Consider the following 17,102-nt stretch of genomic DNA (forward strand, 5'->3'; position numbering starts at 1 on the left):
GGGTATCTGAGAATCAATTGTATATCTTCTATGAGATGAAATGAAATGAACATCTGCCAAAGGGGGAGGTTGAAGTGGAAGCCTATGTAAATCATACCAGTCAACGCTTTGCGTTGGACAGATGCCTTTCCTCGGACATCGCAAGCACAGCCCTGGTCTCGTTGACGGAGGTTCCGCAAAGCTTACTCGGATGATTGGTTGATTCGTCATTTTGCGCTTTTGCATTCCGGAAAAGTGGTAGCCGAAGGCGATTACGATAAATGATCGACACATAAACTAAAACAGTAACACAGCAACACGCACAGACTCAAGTATATGTACACTTACTATGTACAATGACACAGCTCGACAGCTTGATCAAAGGTCATCTCTTGTTTTTGATTTCCTGTCTTCCATTTCCTTCCTGCTTCCCTTCTTCCCTTCTCTTTTGATCCTGCTCAACATGTAGCACCAGCTTCTCTTTCACTTCGGAGTCGAGTCCGTCGAGCGATAGCAAGCCACGAGCTAGTCCGTAGCTGGCAAGATGGGCGGCAAGTCCAAGTCCAAGCTGAAGGCATTGTTTCCTTTGCGAAAAATGGTGTTGAAGGTGAGTTGGTGAGACATTGAGCCGAGCACCCAATGACTCATATGTATCTTTCAGGCAGATTCGGCACCTGAGTGCGACCTGGAATCAGCGGAAGACATGGTATCTCCCAACATTTCGATACCCGCAACCCCTTCACCCAGAATACCTATTGAACTCCTCCTCAAGATCATGAGCTTCTGCTCCGATTCACGCAGCACACTCGTCAAGCTCGCTTTGGTCAACCGCCAGATCTCGGGTATAGCCTTACAGTATATATGGTATAACCTCGAATTGGGCAAATCTCCTAAACATCCATTCCACCACCAACAGTACCTGAACATCTCCAAAAAATTCAAGCTCAACACACTTACCCATCCCTCTTCTTCCTCTTCCTCGTTAAATGCTACGACGGCTCTACCTTCTCTCGAGATTTTACAAAACTCCACTCGAGTGATCAACTGTTATTTCAACAATTACAATTACCTCTTACGATTCTCCTCTTTCAACCCCAAGTCCAAAAACGATCGATCTCAATTTGCCAATGTACGAACCCTCAAAATACATTTGGACAGTATAAGGGGTATACCAGGCAAGAAAGGTTATTCAGAACGAATCGCTTTATCAGAAGATTTCATCGCCCGAAATTACGCTAAGAAATTACCATTGAACTTCACGAGCATTGTCTTCAAGGGGCTGCCTGATCCGTATTACGTACAGTGTTGGTATGGCGGCTGGAACGAGAAGGGCTTCAGGCCGTATACTTTGTTCGACCCTCAAGAACCCCAAGAACAAAGGTTTAGTTTCGACGACGACAAAGACAAGGACAAAAACAAAAACAAAATTGAAGATAACTCCAAGAAGGCGAAAATCATGAGAGGACCTTCAAGAGTGATATTCCACTTGACTGACAAACACACGGACCGCCTGATCACCCATGTACAAAACACGTTCAACGGCGCGCAATTCCCCAATGTCAGACAACTCGATATTGTCTTCTTGACGAAGAAGGCGGCTCTGGATCTGAGGAATGACTTTAGGATCAAGCAGGACTTTGCGAGTTTCGTAGCTGATTTGATGCAGTTGTTGGATAGTAAGAGGAAGGCATGGCCGAAAATGAGGATCAGGTTGATCAATACTGGATGTTTCGACCCCTATTGGATGGGCATGTACGTCTACACCTTGCCGACGCTCAATACGGCCTCAACTGCAGCTACAGCTACAGCTACGACCACGACCACGACTCCGATGATAGCGCCGGTGATTAGTACTGAGGAGGAATTGGAATTAGAAGAAGAGACTAAGATGCTTTGGTTCGAAGATTATCTGCAGAAACAAGCTAGATCGAGGCATTATAGGATTTTAGCTGATGCGGGGACTATCGAAGCTTCGTGGGAAGGAGAAGGCATGGATCAGGTGCCGGCACAGCAATTGATAAGTCTAAGGCAGTATGTCAGAGAGGAAAATCGGGAAGATGAGTTTGACAAGGGGGAGATCGAACATCTCCGATAATGGTCTCTAACACTCAATTGAGGCAAAACTCGTCATGCAGCAATACAGTAGAACTCGCCAAAAGTTATTTAGCAGTAAATAGTATACAGATGTACAAGCAAGCGCTAAGAGGGGTATTGGACAAGCTAAGGACCCAAACGGGCAGTTCTTGAGTTGACAAAACATGTGGTCGTGGACCTACAAGCGAACATGCTGCAGGCCGTAGTGCCGCTGAACACCTGACTTCAGCAAAGGCACCCTCGTGAATTTTGTCTACCATCATCGCTTTGGAAGAATTTTTCGACTTGACATACTGCACTGCACGACGCTCTTCCATCAAAGTGTGGGTCTGCCAAACAAACATCTCGGTCATATCGTTTCATGAAATCAACAATGCGATGAGCTACGATGGGGTACTGGCAATCACACCTTCTTTCCTCGGACCGCGAGCCCTCAGCTGGACGCATTGACGCTGGATTGCTTCATGTGCGTCCTGCTGTTCACTCTATCATCTGCTGTACACCATGTGAATCTCATCTGCGCGATCTACGTGGGTTAATAGCGGGATCATCGGGGAAGATCTCGGCCAATCGTCCTCTGGTGAGTCTTGTAGACTCGATCTCATTCGGAGACATAGGGATGAAATGCAGATCCTTGCCGATCTGCATGTACCTCGTATTGGTTTCCATACCGCTTCGCACCGTCTGGAGGAAATAGAGCGATCGCTTCTTCTCTGCAAAATCCAGACCTTGTTCTCAAATCAGCAGGACCCGTAAGGGCGAATCATGTCCGGCATTCCCTTTGGGAGGGAAAGGGGAAGAGGTGCGGTGCTGGCACAGTACAATCCGTGTATGCACCAACGATGTACAGTCTCAATCAGACTCACAGCGGAACCTTTCAGACTATTGTCCCTGGGGCATCCACCTCGCGTGATGGACCCATCTTCCCCAGTCACGTATGGCCTATGTTGTGGAGTACCGCACTGCATTTCTTGATCAGTGAATCGGCTGATGTAATGGTTTACCGTGCCAATGTATGTGGCTCGATCTCCTGGATCATTGATATTGTATGCTGCGAAAAGTCTTGTACGTTTTTTGCCACAAGTGCCGTAACTCCCCTTCCCGCAACTTCACATGACGTCTTTGACCTATCATTCCTCCTCAGAACTTGCATGTATGCTTCTCATCTCTCTCAAGCAGCTAGCTAAGATGTCTCGACCTCAGATACCTCGAAAAAAGCGAGTTGAGATAGCTCTTGATGCTTGCCATATGAGGATTGCGCAAGTTGCCAGAAAGCATCACGTCTCAACTCAAGCGGTTAGATCAGCTCGCGCTCGTGACCTAGAAGATGATGAGAATGAGCCCCAAAGAGACCGACCTCGCACAGGAAGACCTCGAGCCCTCAATGAACGCAATGATAGAGGAATCAAGCGCCTTGTGAAGGCAAATCGCAATGCTCCGGCAACAGAAGTTGTCAGAGAGCTCAGGGAGATTGATATCAACATTGCACCCAAAACAATTGTTGAATCGGCTGCCAGAAGCAACGTCCATCAAAACTTAGCTGTTGAAAAACCGTTCATAAAGCCTGAGGTATGGGAGGACCGGCTCCGTTGGGCTTTAGAATACAGGGACTTTGACTGGACTCGAGGAATCTACTGCGATGAGTCACAGTTGCGCTTGAATTATACAACTAGACAGTGGAAGTGGATGGAACCGTGGGAGCGATATGAGCAAGGGTGTACTAAGACAACAGTACTGGGGGAGGGTACTAGGTTCATGGTATGGGGGGCAATTTGGCTGGGCGGCCGCTCGAGGCTGGTCAAGTTCGATCAAAGTGAGAGCACCGGGAAGAATGGAGGGGTGACGGCGTACATTTACTGTACACAAGTGACTGAAGGTCCATTGAGAGAGATATGGCAGAAGCTCAAGCGGGATTGGAGAATATATGGCGGTCCCTTCATTCTTGAAGATGGGTGCCGCGTTCACAAGAAGGAAGCGGCCGCAGCGGCCAAGAGACATGGCTTCAAGTTCATAAATCACCCTGCTTACTCTCCTGATCTGAATCCAATCGAACATTGCTGGGCTTGGCTCAAACGACGCTTTGCCCTGCTCAAGCATCGACCCACCAGTGAGGCAGCGGCGTTTGAAGCTTTAGCAAAGCTGTGGGATGAAATGCCAGACTATGTTGGGGACAATTGCATCCTGTCGATGTTCTCCAGGCGAGATGTTGTGGAAGAGACTCGAGGCTGGTACTCAAAGAAGGGGAAAGTGAGTACCTTTCACTAGAGTTACCAATAGTTGACACTCCTGACCACCTCTGTGCGAAGTTTCATGGCGCTCGGAGAACTTAGAGGGAAGATATGACATGTCCCTTGATGGCTTTGTAGTCATGAATGCATCGTTGTGGCAAAAAACGTACAAGACTTTTCGCAGCATACAATATACTCGCCAGGAGCCCTATAGAATGTCGGAGGAGCCGGTTCGATCCTGGAGGCAATGGGCAGAGTGTAGTCGGTATTGGGAGTGCCATGTTGCCACCAATGAGAGGCAGAATCTCCGGCACTAGGAACTGGCCATCCCTGAAAGCCTGTCCCGGGATTCACTGGGGCACGGCCATGCCATTGCTCAGCCGTCATCTCGGGGTTCCACACGGATCCGCCGATGGGGTATGCCCCATACCCAGTCGCCCTTCCGTCAGCTGCTGGATCCCAAGAGTTATCTGCTTCTTGTTCCTCTTCATAGCCGCCGGAGGCGTAAGATGCTGCATTGGCCCCAGAGTAAGTGTAAGGGTATCTGCCGTTCTGTGAGCCTTGGCCGAAAGGCTGTTGTCCATTCGAGCCTTGCATTCTTGAATAGAAATCTTTGCACTCGTTTTTCAAGATACTGCGTGATATAAAATGAGGACTGTCTACTGTGTCTGGGCAGCCTTTTATACCATAAATGCTTATCTGAAGCTGCTATTTTCGCTTACCAAGCAGTCGTCCACTCTTTTCAACCAGAATCTGAAGAAGACAGCATCTCAGCTTCCGCTTCACCTCGCTTCTTGGATCTGCATAGCATGATCTCATACTGAGAAACCTGACGAGTAACATAGCCTGAGTATATGACGTGATTAGCCCCATCCCGCCATGCTGTGCGATCCATCCTTTTTCAAGAAGATTGAGGCAGAAGTGGCGCTTGCCCCCAAAAAGTAGCCACCTTTCATCTGATCTCATCAGGCGATAAGCACCCACGGCATTGCCGCCAGTCCAGCATTTCAGTGGACAGGGTGGGGTGATAAGCTTACATTGCCGCCCTCGTACGCAGCTTTCGTATACGTATCGGAGCCACGTCAGATTTTTTCGTCTCCCCATCCGACAAGAAGACTCCCCACCTATCTTCCTCTCCCTTGTAATCAGACCTATCCTTTCTCCTTCTCCCTCACATATCACAGCACTATTGCAAACTTCGCTGAGAAGGTCCCCTGGGAATTAATGCCTAGTTTGTCTGAGCTTCGTTCGCCCCTTTGTCTGACGAACTGCCTATATGCACGGTCATTTCAGCCATGAGATCACCCATTCGACAGTCGCCAATTGCCAATTCTTCAAGTTAGCCTAGGCGGTTCGCCAAGCGAGATGATGGACGACGTACTTTAGCCTCACTTCTTCAGCCGAATACAAAGGTCAGTGACGTCAAGCAATTCCACTCAGCGTGAATCCGTAGGAAGCTGCACAACTTGACACCATGCTGATAGCCACATCCGTATGGCCTCTTGTTTGCGCACATTCGGCAGACTTGCAGAATATCGTGAATACAGTACCACAAATGATGTGGGACTGAAATGGCGAATGCTTGCCAGGCCAAGGGGATTCAGCGCATCTTTGCCAGTCGGCCCATCAAAGATGGCACGGACTGATTACCACGCCATATGTTCGAAAGGATGGGATTCTGGTATTGGCTACAGTATGCATGATTCGCTCCCACAAGTCCGAGGACTACTATACAACAAAAACATCCTGTATCCATCTATTTTCAGTCGGCGCTCAAAGTATCTATGTGCCGCCGGGCCATCAAGCAGGTAAAGCTATTCTCCCCTCTTCGAGTTTCGGTCGAGGCATTCGGACGAAAAGAAGCAAGATGAAAGCTACCATGGCTGTAGCCTACGTTTTCGAACAATAGGTAAGCCTTGGTCGCCTCTCGGAGTGACATTTTTATACAGTTGACTCACCCCATTTGCCGAGAATACTAGAGTCGGTTTTCCCTGCTCACTCAACACCGCAAATATGTTACTGAAAAGCGATATCGTCGAGACTTGAGCAACCTTCTCAATGAGCGCGATGGCACTGAGCGCATCAGCCCTTTGGTGCGGTTCGACAAAATCCAGCGTTACTCCTTTACATGCCGCTCCAGTGGCACTTGCGAACGGCAATACCCCAGCAGCGAGATAAAGGTGCCAACCTTGTGTTGAGAGCGTTGTCAAACCAGTGAGCAAGCCATCGACGAAGATTGACCATCTGAGGAAATACAGGTCGAAGGTGGATCCATGTTGGACATCTGTAGGTTGTCGAGCTTGGTCTTCTCTCGGCGCACCAATATCATCCGGCTCTTCAGCCTCGATGGGTCTTTCCGGATGTTCGTCCCTTGCTGCACCGGTAGGAACGTCCTTCCTGTGCGAGATGAGACGTCGGCCGTACGTGATGATTCGTGGGAAGCAGATCGATAAGAAGAATGCTCGGATCAAGAGATTACCAGACTACGATATACCGCGAGTTCTCTCAGCTATCAGCGGGCTTCATGTGACTTGGGTGATAGAGCAATTCACTCACAAGCATCATACCGCTTTCACTGGGCGTAAAGTCGAAAACATCCGTACCGACAAGTTGTAAAGCCAAATGAACGTATCCAGTCGCTAGAACACTTACAAACGCTCCCGCACCAAGTAAAAGCAAATTATAGTCCCTCTTGGATTTTCCGTCCGATGTTTCGACGATTCTGGGGATGAACAATTTCAAAGGAGCCAAGAACGATTGCTTCTTCTTTTCTTCCGTCCCCTTGGAATCTTCCTTCTTGTCTTGCACTTCGGGCGGTAGGTAGGGCAGGAACAACGCGCCAAATACGGTACAGAAGCACAACAGGCCGAATGCACATTGGAAGGGCGCCAGCAAGCCGTAATATGTATACGCTAAACCACCGACTATGTGTTGCGCAAATATCAACTTTTACTATTAGCAGTGCCAAGATGACCGGAAAAGGAAACTTACGAGTATATCCCAAAGAACTGCCCAACATGATCATACCTGCCAGCACGCCGAATTGCTTCGTTCGTTCCTCAGCCGGGACGAGCATCGAAACGAATACATTGCTAGCGATTTGGTATCCACCTGCAGAGCCCAGGATGTTGAATAATTGGGTAGACTGTATGATGAGCATACCTGTCCCGGCTCCTGTCTTGATAGCGTACATCTGGCACAGATTTCGTAAAGCTGCCCAGAAGGTCTGTTGGAACATCGTTGCTTTCACTCCGAACTTCTTGATGGACCATCCGGACAGGAACAGATTCGCTATCACTGTAATAGGCAGCGCGATGCACAATGTCAGCACATGACATCTGTATATCAAGTATATACCGGTCTGATGTGACTCGCAAGTAGCCGAGAATATATGTGGAGAGATCAATGTACTTACTAGCAGATACAGTCACCGTGCTCATGATAGCGATCTGCCTCGCTGTCTTAGCTTCTACATAGGGTACATTACACCGATCTTTCCCTTGCCCATCCCAAGTATGTGTCTTATAATACTCTTCGCATGTCATCACCCGAAAAGCATACACGAGGGTTGTCTGGGTGAAAGCGAAAGTCATCGAGAGCAGCGTCGAAGTGAAGAAAACCCTCGGAACTGGTCCGAAGAAGCCGGCTATCCCCTTTGATCTGATATGGACATCGACATCGTCTTTCGGCAGAAGCAGTGCAGTGGTTTCGTTCGGTGCGGCATCAGGCTTGATGGTTGATCTTGTCGATGAGGATGACGAGGACGCGGCAGAGGAAGGCGAAGGCGGCTCGGTATATGACTGTACGGCTGGCATGGTGTCTTTCGATCCAATTTCCTAAGCTTACTCCTCCTTATGATACGATCGCCATGCGAATATGCTGATACACAAGACAACGACCGAGAGATAGAAAGTAGTCCAGAGACACAACTTGATAGTTAGAACAGGGATAAGGAGGAGAGGGAGATAGTCGATACACTTGGCTTGTTGATAGCTTTGTATGTATGCACGCCGAGCGATGGCGTAGGATCGTGTGCTCGAAAAAGATATCCCGTAGGCCGAATCATCGGTCAAAACCGAAAAATCAACAAGTGGAATTCACCGCGTTGTCAACGCGAATAGGGTTATGCCGATAACATCAGCGATAAGGTCGATCATTCGCATGCCGCAGAGTCTCCACAGCTGACCCTTGTGTGAGCTTTTATAAAGGTTGTCAGAGGCGCAAAAGTCCATGGACGGCAGAGGAAACTCTCTCAGCTCAGGCTACGCGGTTCGTGGTGATCAAGCCAACATCAGCCTGGTGAATCGCTCGCGCCTCAATCTTTGACAGCCAGAGCCAACTGTGGTCACGCTGCCCTCGCAGAGCCTCCTTTCGTTCTGCATGCTTACCACGTCAGAAGGATGTTCAACCTTTCACAATTCCCATGACCTTTGCGTGCAGATGATAGAGCTTGATGCAGCTTATAAAGATCCTTTCTTGACTCGGAGACGAGACAAGTGAAACACCGCAGAGCTCTCCCTAAGTGAGTGCCGCGAATACAGAAATGCTCCTCCACCTCTCATTGTCGTTTCCAGCACTGATTGTGGGCCTCGTTCAAAATGCCCAGACGTGTTGCCGGAGCTATCAATTCAAGCCTCGCAGTCGTGAACAGTCGCCACAGATATCTTCTCCCAGCGCACAAGACATGGCACCGAAGTCCACTTCCATTCCGATGGCTCAGCGCCGTGCGAAACGAATTATCCAGTCCCCCTCGGGATCATCCTCTGGCGCTTCAACACCTATCGCTGCGCCCGTCAATGTTCCAGCTTCAGACAGGAGCCTACGTACAAGAACGAACAAACCACCGATACCTCCTGATGATAGCGAGGTAGAGGAGGTCACATCTGAAGAAGAAGGGGATGATGCAGAAGCAGAAGCGGAAGCGGAAGAAGAGGAGGATGCCGAAGGTGAAGCTGAGGAGGACGGAGGTGATGTAGATATGGAACGATCGCGTCGTGAGTAGCTCGTCTTCTTCACTAGCACTTACATTCCCTTCTCCCCTTCCTTTCAGCTGGTCTCACAGACGACGAATCTGAAATGAATGCGCAGTCTCCTCAGCTATAGCTTCGGAGGATATACCCTTAGATGACGAAGAAGATGAGGATGCCGAAGGCGAAGAAGATGAAGGATCTATATCACCCTCAAAAGTCTCAATCACAAACACACCGGCTTCGGTGCCCAAGATCAAGCTGAAATTTGGCGGTCCGTCTTCGACGACTCCTGGCGGGTCGGAAAAGAGACCGGGTAGGGCGGCAGCGAAGAAAGGCGCTAAGAAAGTGAAGAAAGTTGCCGAGGACGAGTTTGGTACGTCCAAGCAAGGACATAAATCAGCTTAATCGTGAAAACAGCTGACCAATGACGAACAGCCGACAGCGATGATGAGCTCTTGCTGAAAGACGATGAGAGTGTCATGTCCTCTAGAAGAAGTTTAAGTCCCACGAAGATGACTGCTCGACAACGTGCCAAAGGCAACAAAGATCTGCAAGAGACGTTATTGCAACTACCTAATGGTGCGTGCAGTCTCACCTTGTGCAATGAAGCACCTCTTTCGACAAAGACCAGGATCAAGCTGATATCATTCGTCTACACCTTGCCTCGATTAGAGGTCTCGGGCAAGAAGTTGATCCTCACTGAAGCCGAACGATTACAAAGGCGCGAAGAGACTGCTCGAAGGCGGAAGAGGCAGACTGAGCAGAAGTTGCAGGATGAGCAGGTATGTCTTTTCAGCTAGCCCTTTTGCTCAGCGGTTCAGCAATGAAAACTTGAGCTAATCTCCATGTCGTTGTACACAGGACGAAACCATCAATCGATTATTACGTGCGCAAACTTCCAAATCTCGTTCAAAGCTAGATCAGCCATCTCCAGGTATGGACGGCGACCTCCCCTCTGGTCAAGTATCACCATCCCGACGGGTGCCTACCAATCCGTCGAATATGATACGCTGGTCAAGCACAATTAGCAAGGACGGCGACGTCTTACTTAGAGTCGCTGCACCCACAGAGAAAGATCATTGGATTGATCTTGTTCCTGAGCCATATACCGCCTCTGCACAGCCAACTTCGGACGTCAAGGCAGAAGATACTTCTTCAATTTCGACGGTGAAAAGGAATGCGAGTGGGCAATGCAATGCGCCAGGATGCGATCAGGCCAGGAAATACAGGAGCGTGAAGCAGTTCGAGATTGGCGCTTGTTCTTTACCGCATCTCAAAGCTGTTGAGGCGGCTCTGTAGTTCAACGATCTTGAAGAACGCAACTCAGAAATCAGTCAGGTCATTTGTGTAGATAATCTGTGTTGTATGATAAATCTGTAACCATATGCTCATGTCACAGTCATTTATTTCACACTTGAATCCGCACACAGACATAGGCGTGACCAGCTCGCAAGCTTGGTCCAGCTGGTAAAGCCCAATCAGGACTCAGAAAGGACGCCGAGCCCAGACTTCCTGGTGTTGGTCACTAGCAAAGCCGTTCACCCTCATGCTGACCCCGATGCAACTCCATGCAACTCCATGCTATCCATTGCTCTTTCCCGCGCAAAGCGCTTTGCAAAATGATGTATCCAGTCGAAACCGCTTCATGCAAGTTTTGGTACAAGGTGAAGATCCCAATAAACTACCTCCATACTAAGAATCCCATGACGATGTTGGTCTAGCGAAGTTTTGTTGTTTATGCGGTCTTTTCACCTTGAGCAACCTTGGAAGCAATGGCAGCGGAAACGGCGGGGTTGATTCGCTGAAACAGGTAAACCAGACCATGTCAGTGATGTGAACGCGAGAGATTGAAGAAGTAGCTGTTGTATGCAACGACATGATTGGAAAACGGATTGAAATTACACTCACCTTACCATCCTTGAAGACAGCTCTAGGGGGAGGAAGTCTGTTCTTTCTAGAGTTGATGGCTCCTGGCTTGGCGGATCTGACTCGGACGACTGTGAAGTAGCGAGCAACAGATCAGCCACTGAGTGCACAGCTTATTATGGTTGTAACATCTCAAGACATCTGACTCACTCTTGGCGTGGATGGCACACGAGATACAGTAACAGAGTCGGATGTAGAGTTTTGGTAAAGCGTATTCGGGGTAGACGGAAGCTTCAGACAAATCTCGAACGGCAGCGGCCTCGACCATGTTCTTCACGGTGAATCGCTTGATGGCCTTGTCCTGTACGTTCATAAGAAAAGAGGTCAGCGAGACGTTCCGTTGCAGACATTTTCCGCGCAGACGACTTCCTCCTAGCATCTCGCTTCCCTCTGCACATCCATGTTCCTACTCCTGATAGCGTGTCTTCCCCATCACCTTATTATCCTCAAACACTACACGCCGGACGATAGTTTCCTTAACGATCATATTCCGCGCTGGATTCGTTCCTTCCGCCGATCCGCATGACCATGACTATGACCAAATTCCTATAACTTCTGGTCGTGCAATGTCTCCTTTCCCATCTGCATCTTCCAGCGATCCAACGGATATCCTCCTCTACTATGATCAACCCAGTGACAACAGCCAAAACCCAAAACCCACCTTAGGAACACATCTGGAGCAGTTGGAACATCTAACGAATTTGACGTGTCCTCTTCCCTTCTTGTTTCGGCCACCGCCTCGTCTTTTGAAAGTCATTTTGTCGGTATAACTATTATATGTAAAGATAGGTTAGCTGATCCAATCCGATCCGATTCTGTGACTTCTGGTTGATGCAATGTCGTCGTAAAACCGAAGACTGAGAGTATCGAGTGTGGGATGTGATGTGTCGGCGGGAGAATGGATACCTACAAGGTCTTGAAGTTTGGCGACTTGAAGACTAATCCTAAGGAGAAATTCTTTCAAGGTGTATCGACAACGAATTGATGATGATGATCCTACCAATGGCGGATCTCCAAACCACCGTACAACCACAACCTACAACCGTACTGCAAAGGCGCTACAACGGCGAATAGCCGTACAAAGAAAAAGCGCACAACGGAATCAAATCACATTACACAAGTGTGGCATCCATCAAAACTCCTTAGACCATGCAACGTGTTTTCGGCTGTCTCTTATCGCCGACATACGCGACTCCCAATATACGAAGCGCCCTTCGCTCGTCTCGCAGTGAGATATTCCGTAATTCGCGCTGTTCTATCGTTCTATCATCATAACTACATGACTGCCTGAAGCAGACAATAGCGAGTCCGATCGCGATGCATGTGAGCAGCGAATATTGCAATAAGAATGAAGCTATACAAGGATCGCCAGAGACCATCCTGTTGATGTCTAATTGGAGCTCCTCCATCACTTCCGATCGTCAGGTCTGGCTTGCCTGCCTGAATTGCAGCGATGGGTAAAAAGCGGCCAGACCACCGTACTGCGCCATTCAACATTTTCCGGCCATGTTCACAGTCTCCTTCAGCAATCTCGCCGATTCCTGTCCATGAGCCGGATGGCTCACCGTCTCTGTTTTTACGTCCCCCCACATGTTGCCTCTGCCCTTCTCCCAGTCAAGCAAAACAGGAAGAAAAACTACAGCACCCGGGATTCCCAAGTGGTCCCCCACCTTGGTACTAACCGGGCGACATCCAGCTTAATTACGCAGAACGGACGGGATGCGATGCTTTCTGGATTCTATGGCCGTAGATGAACATCTGCCCCCCATATAACATTATAAAGAATGTGCCAGAGACGATATAAGGGATGAGTCGTACTTCATGTCTTTTTTCTGTTTTGGCAGAAATGCGCAGTTGGGAATATCATACATCCTCACTCTCTCTGGGATCGTATTTGTCAACTGTCGAGTGTCAAGCGATTCATACAATCTATTCTCTACCCTGTATTTTAGTTTTGAGTCCGCTTATCATCTCTCTTTTCCCTTGCCAAGCTCATACAAATATACAAATACAGATACAGTAGCTCAAGGTTTAACAGTCAAAAGGGAGAAGACCAGTCTATCCGCCACTTCCTCTACTTTCTGCTTCAAGCTCTTCGCCGAACTCTCATGCCCCGCATTAGCATACACTCTGCCCAATATCAATCTGCCCTCTTTCAACGAGGAAGGTTGTTTCTTCTGCGCCTCAGCGAGATATTTCAGAGAATGTCCAGGAACGACCCGCGTGTCGTGGTCTGCGGTAGTCACCAGGATCGACGGGTAATGGGTATCGCTCTCAGGTCGGATATTGTGTAACGGTGATGTGGCATACAAAGTAGGGAAATCTTTAGGATCTTCAGGTGAGCCGAATTCACCCGTCCACATTCTTCCGAGAGTCTAACAGATCGTCACCAATACAAAGTACCCCATCGTCAACTTCAATGAACCTCGAGTTTACTACTCACTGGGAAAGGGTGACTTACAAATTTGTGGAATCTAAGCAAATCAGTCACAGCCACGTCTGCGAAGACGGTGTTGAACAATTCCGGATTCCTGTTAGACACAGCTGTGACTAGGAGACCACCGTTCGATGAACCGTATATCGAGGTGAGAGAAGGAGATGTCAATCCTTGAGTCTGGAGGTATCGAGCGGCGTAAGAGAAATCGTCCCACGCAACATGTCGTTTGATGCCTATAGCGGCATCGTGCCATCTTTTACCATATTCACCTCCACCACGGATACAAGCTATAGCGACTCTGCAGTGCGTACACCGGCAATACCAATCCGTCTATTAGCAAGGTGACAATGCAGTAGAAGTTGGTGAGACTTACATTCCCCTGAGATTCCGCATGTAAGAAGCGAAGAAAGCGTCGTAATGAGGGATCATGGGTGCGCAGTAACCGCCATAAGCATGTAAGAGGGTTGGTTGAGGCTTGGTCAAATCCAAATCATGGGCATGACAGATGAACAATGGTATCTTGACTCCATCATGCGAATCATAGAAAATCTGTGAACAGACTAAATTCTCTCCGGAATCGGTCTTCTGCGAAGTCGCCAAACTACTGATATCCACTTCGAACGTATCGCCTTTCGGGACGATAGCACCCTTCAGAACGTATGAAGGGGCCACCCAAGTATCTACCGAGAAGAAGAAATCGTCCGAATCGTATCTGGACGAGATCGGTTTGATCGATCCATGTTCGGGTATGATCACTTTCTCCGAAGTCGAAACCTCAAATTCTTCTTCCGGAACGGGAATCTCGATGTTCGCATCTAGATCGACATTTCCTTTGGTATCCACTGAGTCTGCTGAACCAAGTCGTTTACCCGTCAATCCGTTGATGAAAACAACCGAAGCACAAGCGTGTTTGAGGTAAACAAGCACCAAGACTTTGCTTCCTACAAGCTGACCGGATTGCAATTGATGTCCCTCGCTATCGACTGGCGTAAACTCTTTGATCGGTAGTACGCCATCGGCGGCGGTTTTGTCCCAATCTTCAGTGTCAAAAGACACGATTCGCCCAGTCGGGTTTCCATCAGCTGTCGAATAGAAGAAATGCTTCTCAGATTCCAAAGATCCAACGTCTAAGTCGTTACAGTGGACCAATGGGCAATCAGCTGTCACACCGACGAATCGACTGGGTTAGTCTACCGTAAAGACTTACATCGTGTTTCACCTGTGAAGCCTTTCGTAACCCATTTTCGATCTTTCTTAATCAGCTCCTCGATGGTTTTACCATCCGCCTTGTTAGGGCCTTCGGGTAGTTCCACAATGAGCAGCTCCGTCTCAGGGTTGGTATTTCGGTACAAGTCGAACGTAAGGAACGATCGTTTGCTAGGCGACGCTGAATGATCGGAAGATACAATGTAGGCTTTCCCCGCAAAGTGTTGCGCAAATTCTCCAGTGAACGGTAGAACCGCTACGTCTGTCGATTGAGGTTGTCCTATTCGATGATAGAACATTCCGTATGAGCCGTCTCCTCGGAACAGAGAGCCATCCTGAGTGTTGTAATCGATGATCCGTTTGTATACGTATCCCTATTTAAGCATGGTCAGGTGGGGACATGATCGACTACAAGCTCTCAAGACGAATTTGCTCACCTCTTCGCCGACCCATGTCACCCCGAACGTGAATTTTGAACCGCCTACATCCTTCTCAATCGGTCGTTTGGTGGTCGTGTCAAACACTCGGATAGATTGCCAGTCACTCCTATTCACGATTTAGAAACAACATTAGCGAGCTCGCTCACTTTCACGGTCGTAGACTGTAACAGACTAACCCTGATTCTTGCAAGACAGCACACCAGAGCTTCCCTGAGGGACTAAAACTGTGCGCATAAAGCGATGTGTTCTCTTCTTTGTTCAGATCGAAGAAGACTTCGGGTCCAACATCGTTATCCGTCCAAGCAGGTTCTTTGCCGAAATGCTTCTCCAGATCTTGGGATCTGACCAAGATATCCCTTGGCCAATCTCCTTTATTGAAGTTCCAGTAATAGTATCCATCCGCTTGTTTCTGGGGAGTTTCCATCCGTTCGTGATTATATATTTCTTCGATAGCTTTCTCCAAATCTCTCCTCAGCGGATGATTAGATAATCTCGGTACCGATAGCTATTGACCACAAATTCGTTATATCAGTATCGTGCGTCTAACTTTGTAGATCACCGGAGACCGGGAAGGAGAAAGGTGAGTATTTAACGGAACACTTACTTTATTTTGGTCTTCGATGAATTTACTCGTCGTCTTTGTTTCGAGTTCTTCGAGAGATCTCCACGGATCTTCAACTTTCAATCCGAATATCTCTTCGGTCACTCCTCCATCTTTCGGCGGCTCGGGATAAGCCAAATTGTCATTTCCATTCGCAGTCGATGTTGCTTGTGGACCCCAACTACCTTTGGGAACTACGAAAGATGAGTTTGGCTGGTTATGGAGTGCCCCATGAGGGGTTTTGGAAATGCTTGATCCAGCTGAGACACCTTCGACCGTCGAAGTTGTCATGGTATAGGTACGTGAGGATAGCAGTAGAGATAGATGTAGTAATTCACAGACGACCTGCCAACACGGCGTACAGCAGATAGAATCCTTTATCTGATAAAAGAAAAGAAGAAGATGATTCCAGCGAGATTAACGAGAGGAGATATCTTTATGTACTCGTAGTTCTTCTCGTTCCCCTTCTGCTGCTCCTACATCAGCCCATTTCTAGTGCATCTTCAGCGTACGGGTCAGGCGCCAAATGGTGTAAGCATGTGCTCCGCTCAATGACGGCGGGAGCGGCAGAAGAAGTATGAGAGATAGATGCGGAGATACGACTTGGCGCTATATTTTGCATACTGGGGGATGTTTTTGGTGAATGATGCTATAGGTATGCGGTATCAGATATCCTAAATAAACATAAAACGTAAAGAACGCGTAAACTCCCAGGTTTTCCGCCAAAGAAATAGAGGCGCGCGCTATAAGTCGATCACAAGATGATGTTATCCTTGTTCTTACTAGTTCGTTTAGGTCATGTCCGAAATAGCTCTAATTCACGGTTACTCCGATAAAGAAAGAGGTCGCACAATTCCTAGGTATCTTGATTGCCTTTGCTAGAAAGTACCTTCTGGGTGTCTGATGGTCGATCACCTGATGATCACCATCAATTACACACACAGATAGACACACAGCAGGTCCTTTCGCCTGGTTCGGTCCATGACGCACAACAGATGTGTTCCGTCCTCATGAAAAGCAGATGTTGCCCTCCGCACTTCTTCCGGAAAATCGTGTTGTGCCGCCCGCAGCGGCTCAGGGCGCCGCGCCTTTTCCGGTGGAATGCGCATAACCGATGGCTCCAAGTTTCATGCTGAGATTGTTCAACCATTAGGAGAGACTCAATTTCAAGTCGCCGCACAGTTACTGATAAGACATGAATGCATGAAGAATCGACGACTT

The 17,102-nt window shown here is 48.4% G+C and overlaps 5 protein-coding genes and 1 non-coding gene across 6 annotated transcripts; 2 read left to right on the plus strand and 4 right to left on the minus strand.

Annotated features, from left to right (window-relative positions):
* Positions 1-523: 523 nt before the first annotated feature.
* On the plus strand, positions 524-2,074 carry I303_101867 (uncharacterized protein; the record flags this gene model as incomplete). Its single annotated transcript, XM_018405345.1, has 2 exons — positions 524-586; positions 641-2,074. 2 exons carry the CDS (start codon positions 524-526, stop codon positions 2,072-2,074), a joined length of 1,497 nt encoding a protein of 498 aa, XP_018265626.1.
* Positions 2,075-6,101: 4,027 nt separating this feature from the next.
* Positions 6,102-8,116, minus strand: I303_101868 (uncharacterized protein; the record flags this gene model as incomplete). The annotated part of the gene is made up of 5 exons (XM_018405343.1): positions 6,102-6,191; positions 6,260-6,784; positions 6,858-7,225; positions 7,293-7,598; positions 7,717-8,116. The coding sequence occupies 5 exons, from the start codon at positions 8,114-8,116 to the stop codon at positions 6,102-6,104; spliced, it is 1,689 nt and encodes a 562-aa protein (XP_018265624.1).
* Positions 8,117-8,985: 869 nt separating this feature from the next.
* Positions 8,986-10,570, plus strand: I303_101869 (uncharacterized protein; the record flags this gene model as incomplete). The annotated part of the gene is made up of 5 exons (XM_018405342.2): positions 8,986-9,295; positions 9,390-9,644; positions 9,707-9,850; positions 9,944-10,053; positions 10,133-10,570. 5 exons carry the CDS (start codon positions 8,986-8,988, stop codon positions 10,568-10,570), a joined length of 1,257 nt encoding a protein of 418 aa, XP_018265623.2.
* A 436-nt stretch (positions 10,571-11,006) lies between these two features.
* Positions 11,007-11,954, minus strand: I303_101870 (40S ribosomal protein eS26; the record flags this gene model as incomplete). Its single annotated transcript, XM_018405341.2, has 4 exons — positions 11,007-11,072; positions 11,180-11,268; positions 11,348-11,498; positions 11,859-11,954. 4 exons carry the CDS (start codon positions 11,952-11,954, stop codon positions 11,007-11,009), a joined length of 402 nt encoding a protein of 133 aa, XP_018265622.2.
* Positions 11,955-12,831: 877 nt separating this feature from the next.
* I303_101871 lies at positions 12,832-12,946 on the minus strand. The gene has a single exon (XR_001936490.2). It is a non-coding gene; the product is annotated as a 5S ribosomal RNA (ribosomal RNA).
* Positions 12,947-13,221: 275 nt separating this feature from the next.
* I303_101872 (uncharacterized protein) lies at positions 13,222-16,172 on the minus strand (the record flags this gene model as incomplete). Its single annotated transcript, XM_018405340.1, has 7 exons — positions 13,222-13,572; positions 13,659-13,932; positions 14,008-14,761; positions 14,842-15,214; positions 15,278-15,386; positions 15,457-15,785; positions 15,885-16,172. The coding sequence occupies 7 exons, from the start codon at positions 16,170-16,172 to the stop codon at positions 13,222-13,224; spliced, it is 2,478 nt and encodes an 825-aa protein (XP_018265621.1).
* Between the last annotated feature and the right edge of the window lie 930 nt (positions 16,173-17,102).

This window comes from Kwoniella dejecticola, chromosome 2 (assembly GCF_000512565.2).
Source record: "Kwoniella dejecticola CBS 10117 chromosome 2, complete sequence".
NCBI lineage: Eukaryota > Fungi > Basidiomycota > Tremellomycetes > Tremellales > Cryptococcaceae > Kwoniella > Kwoniella dejecticola.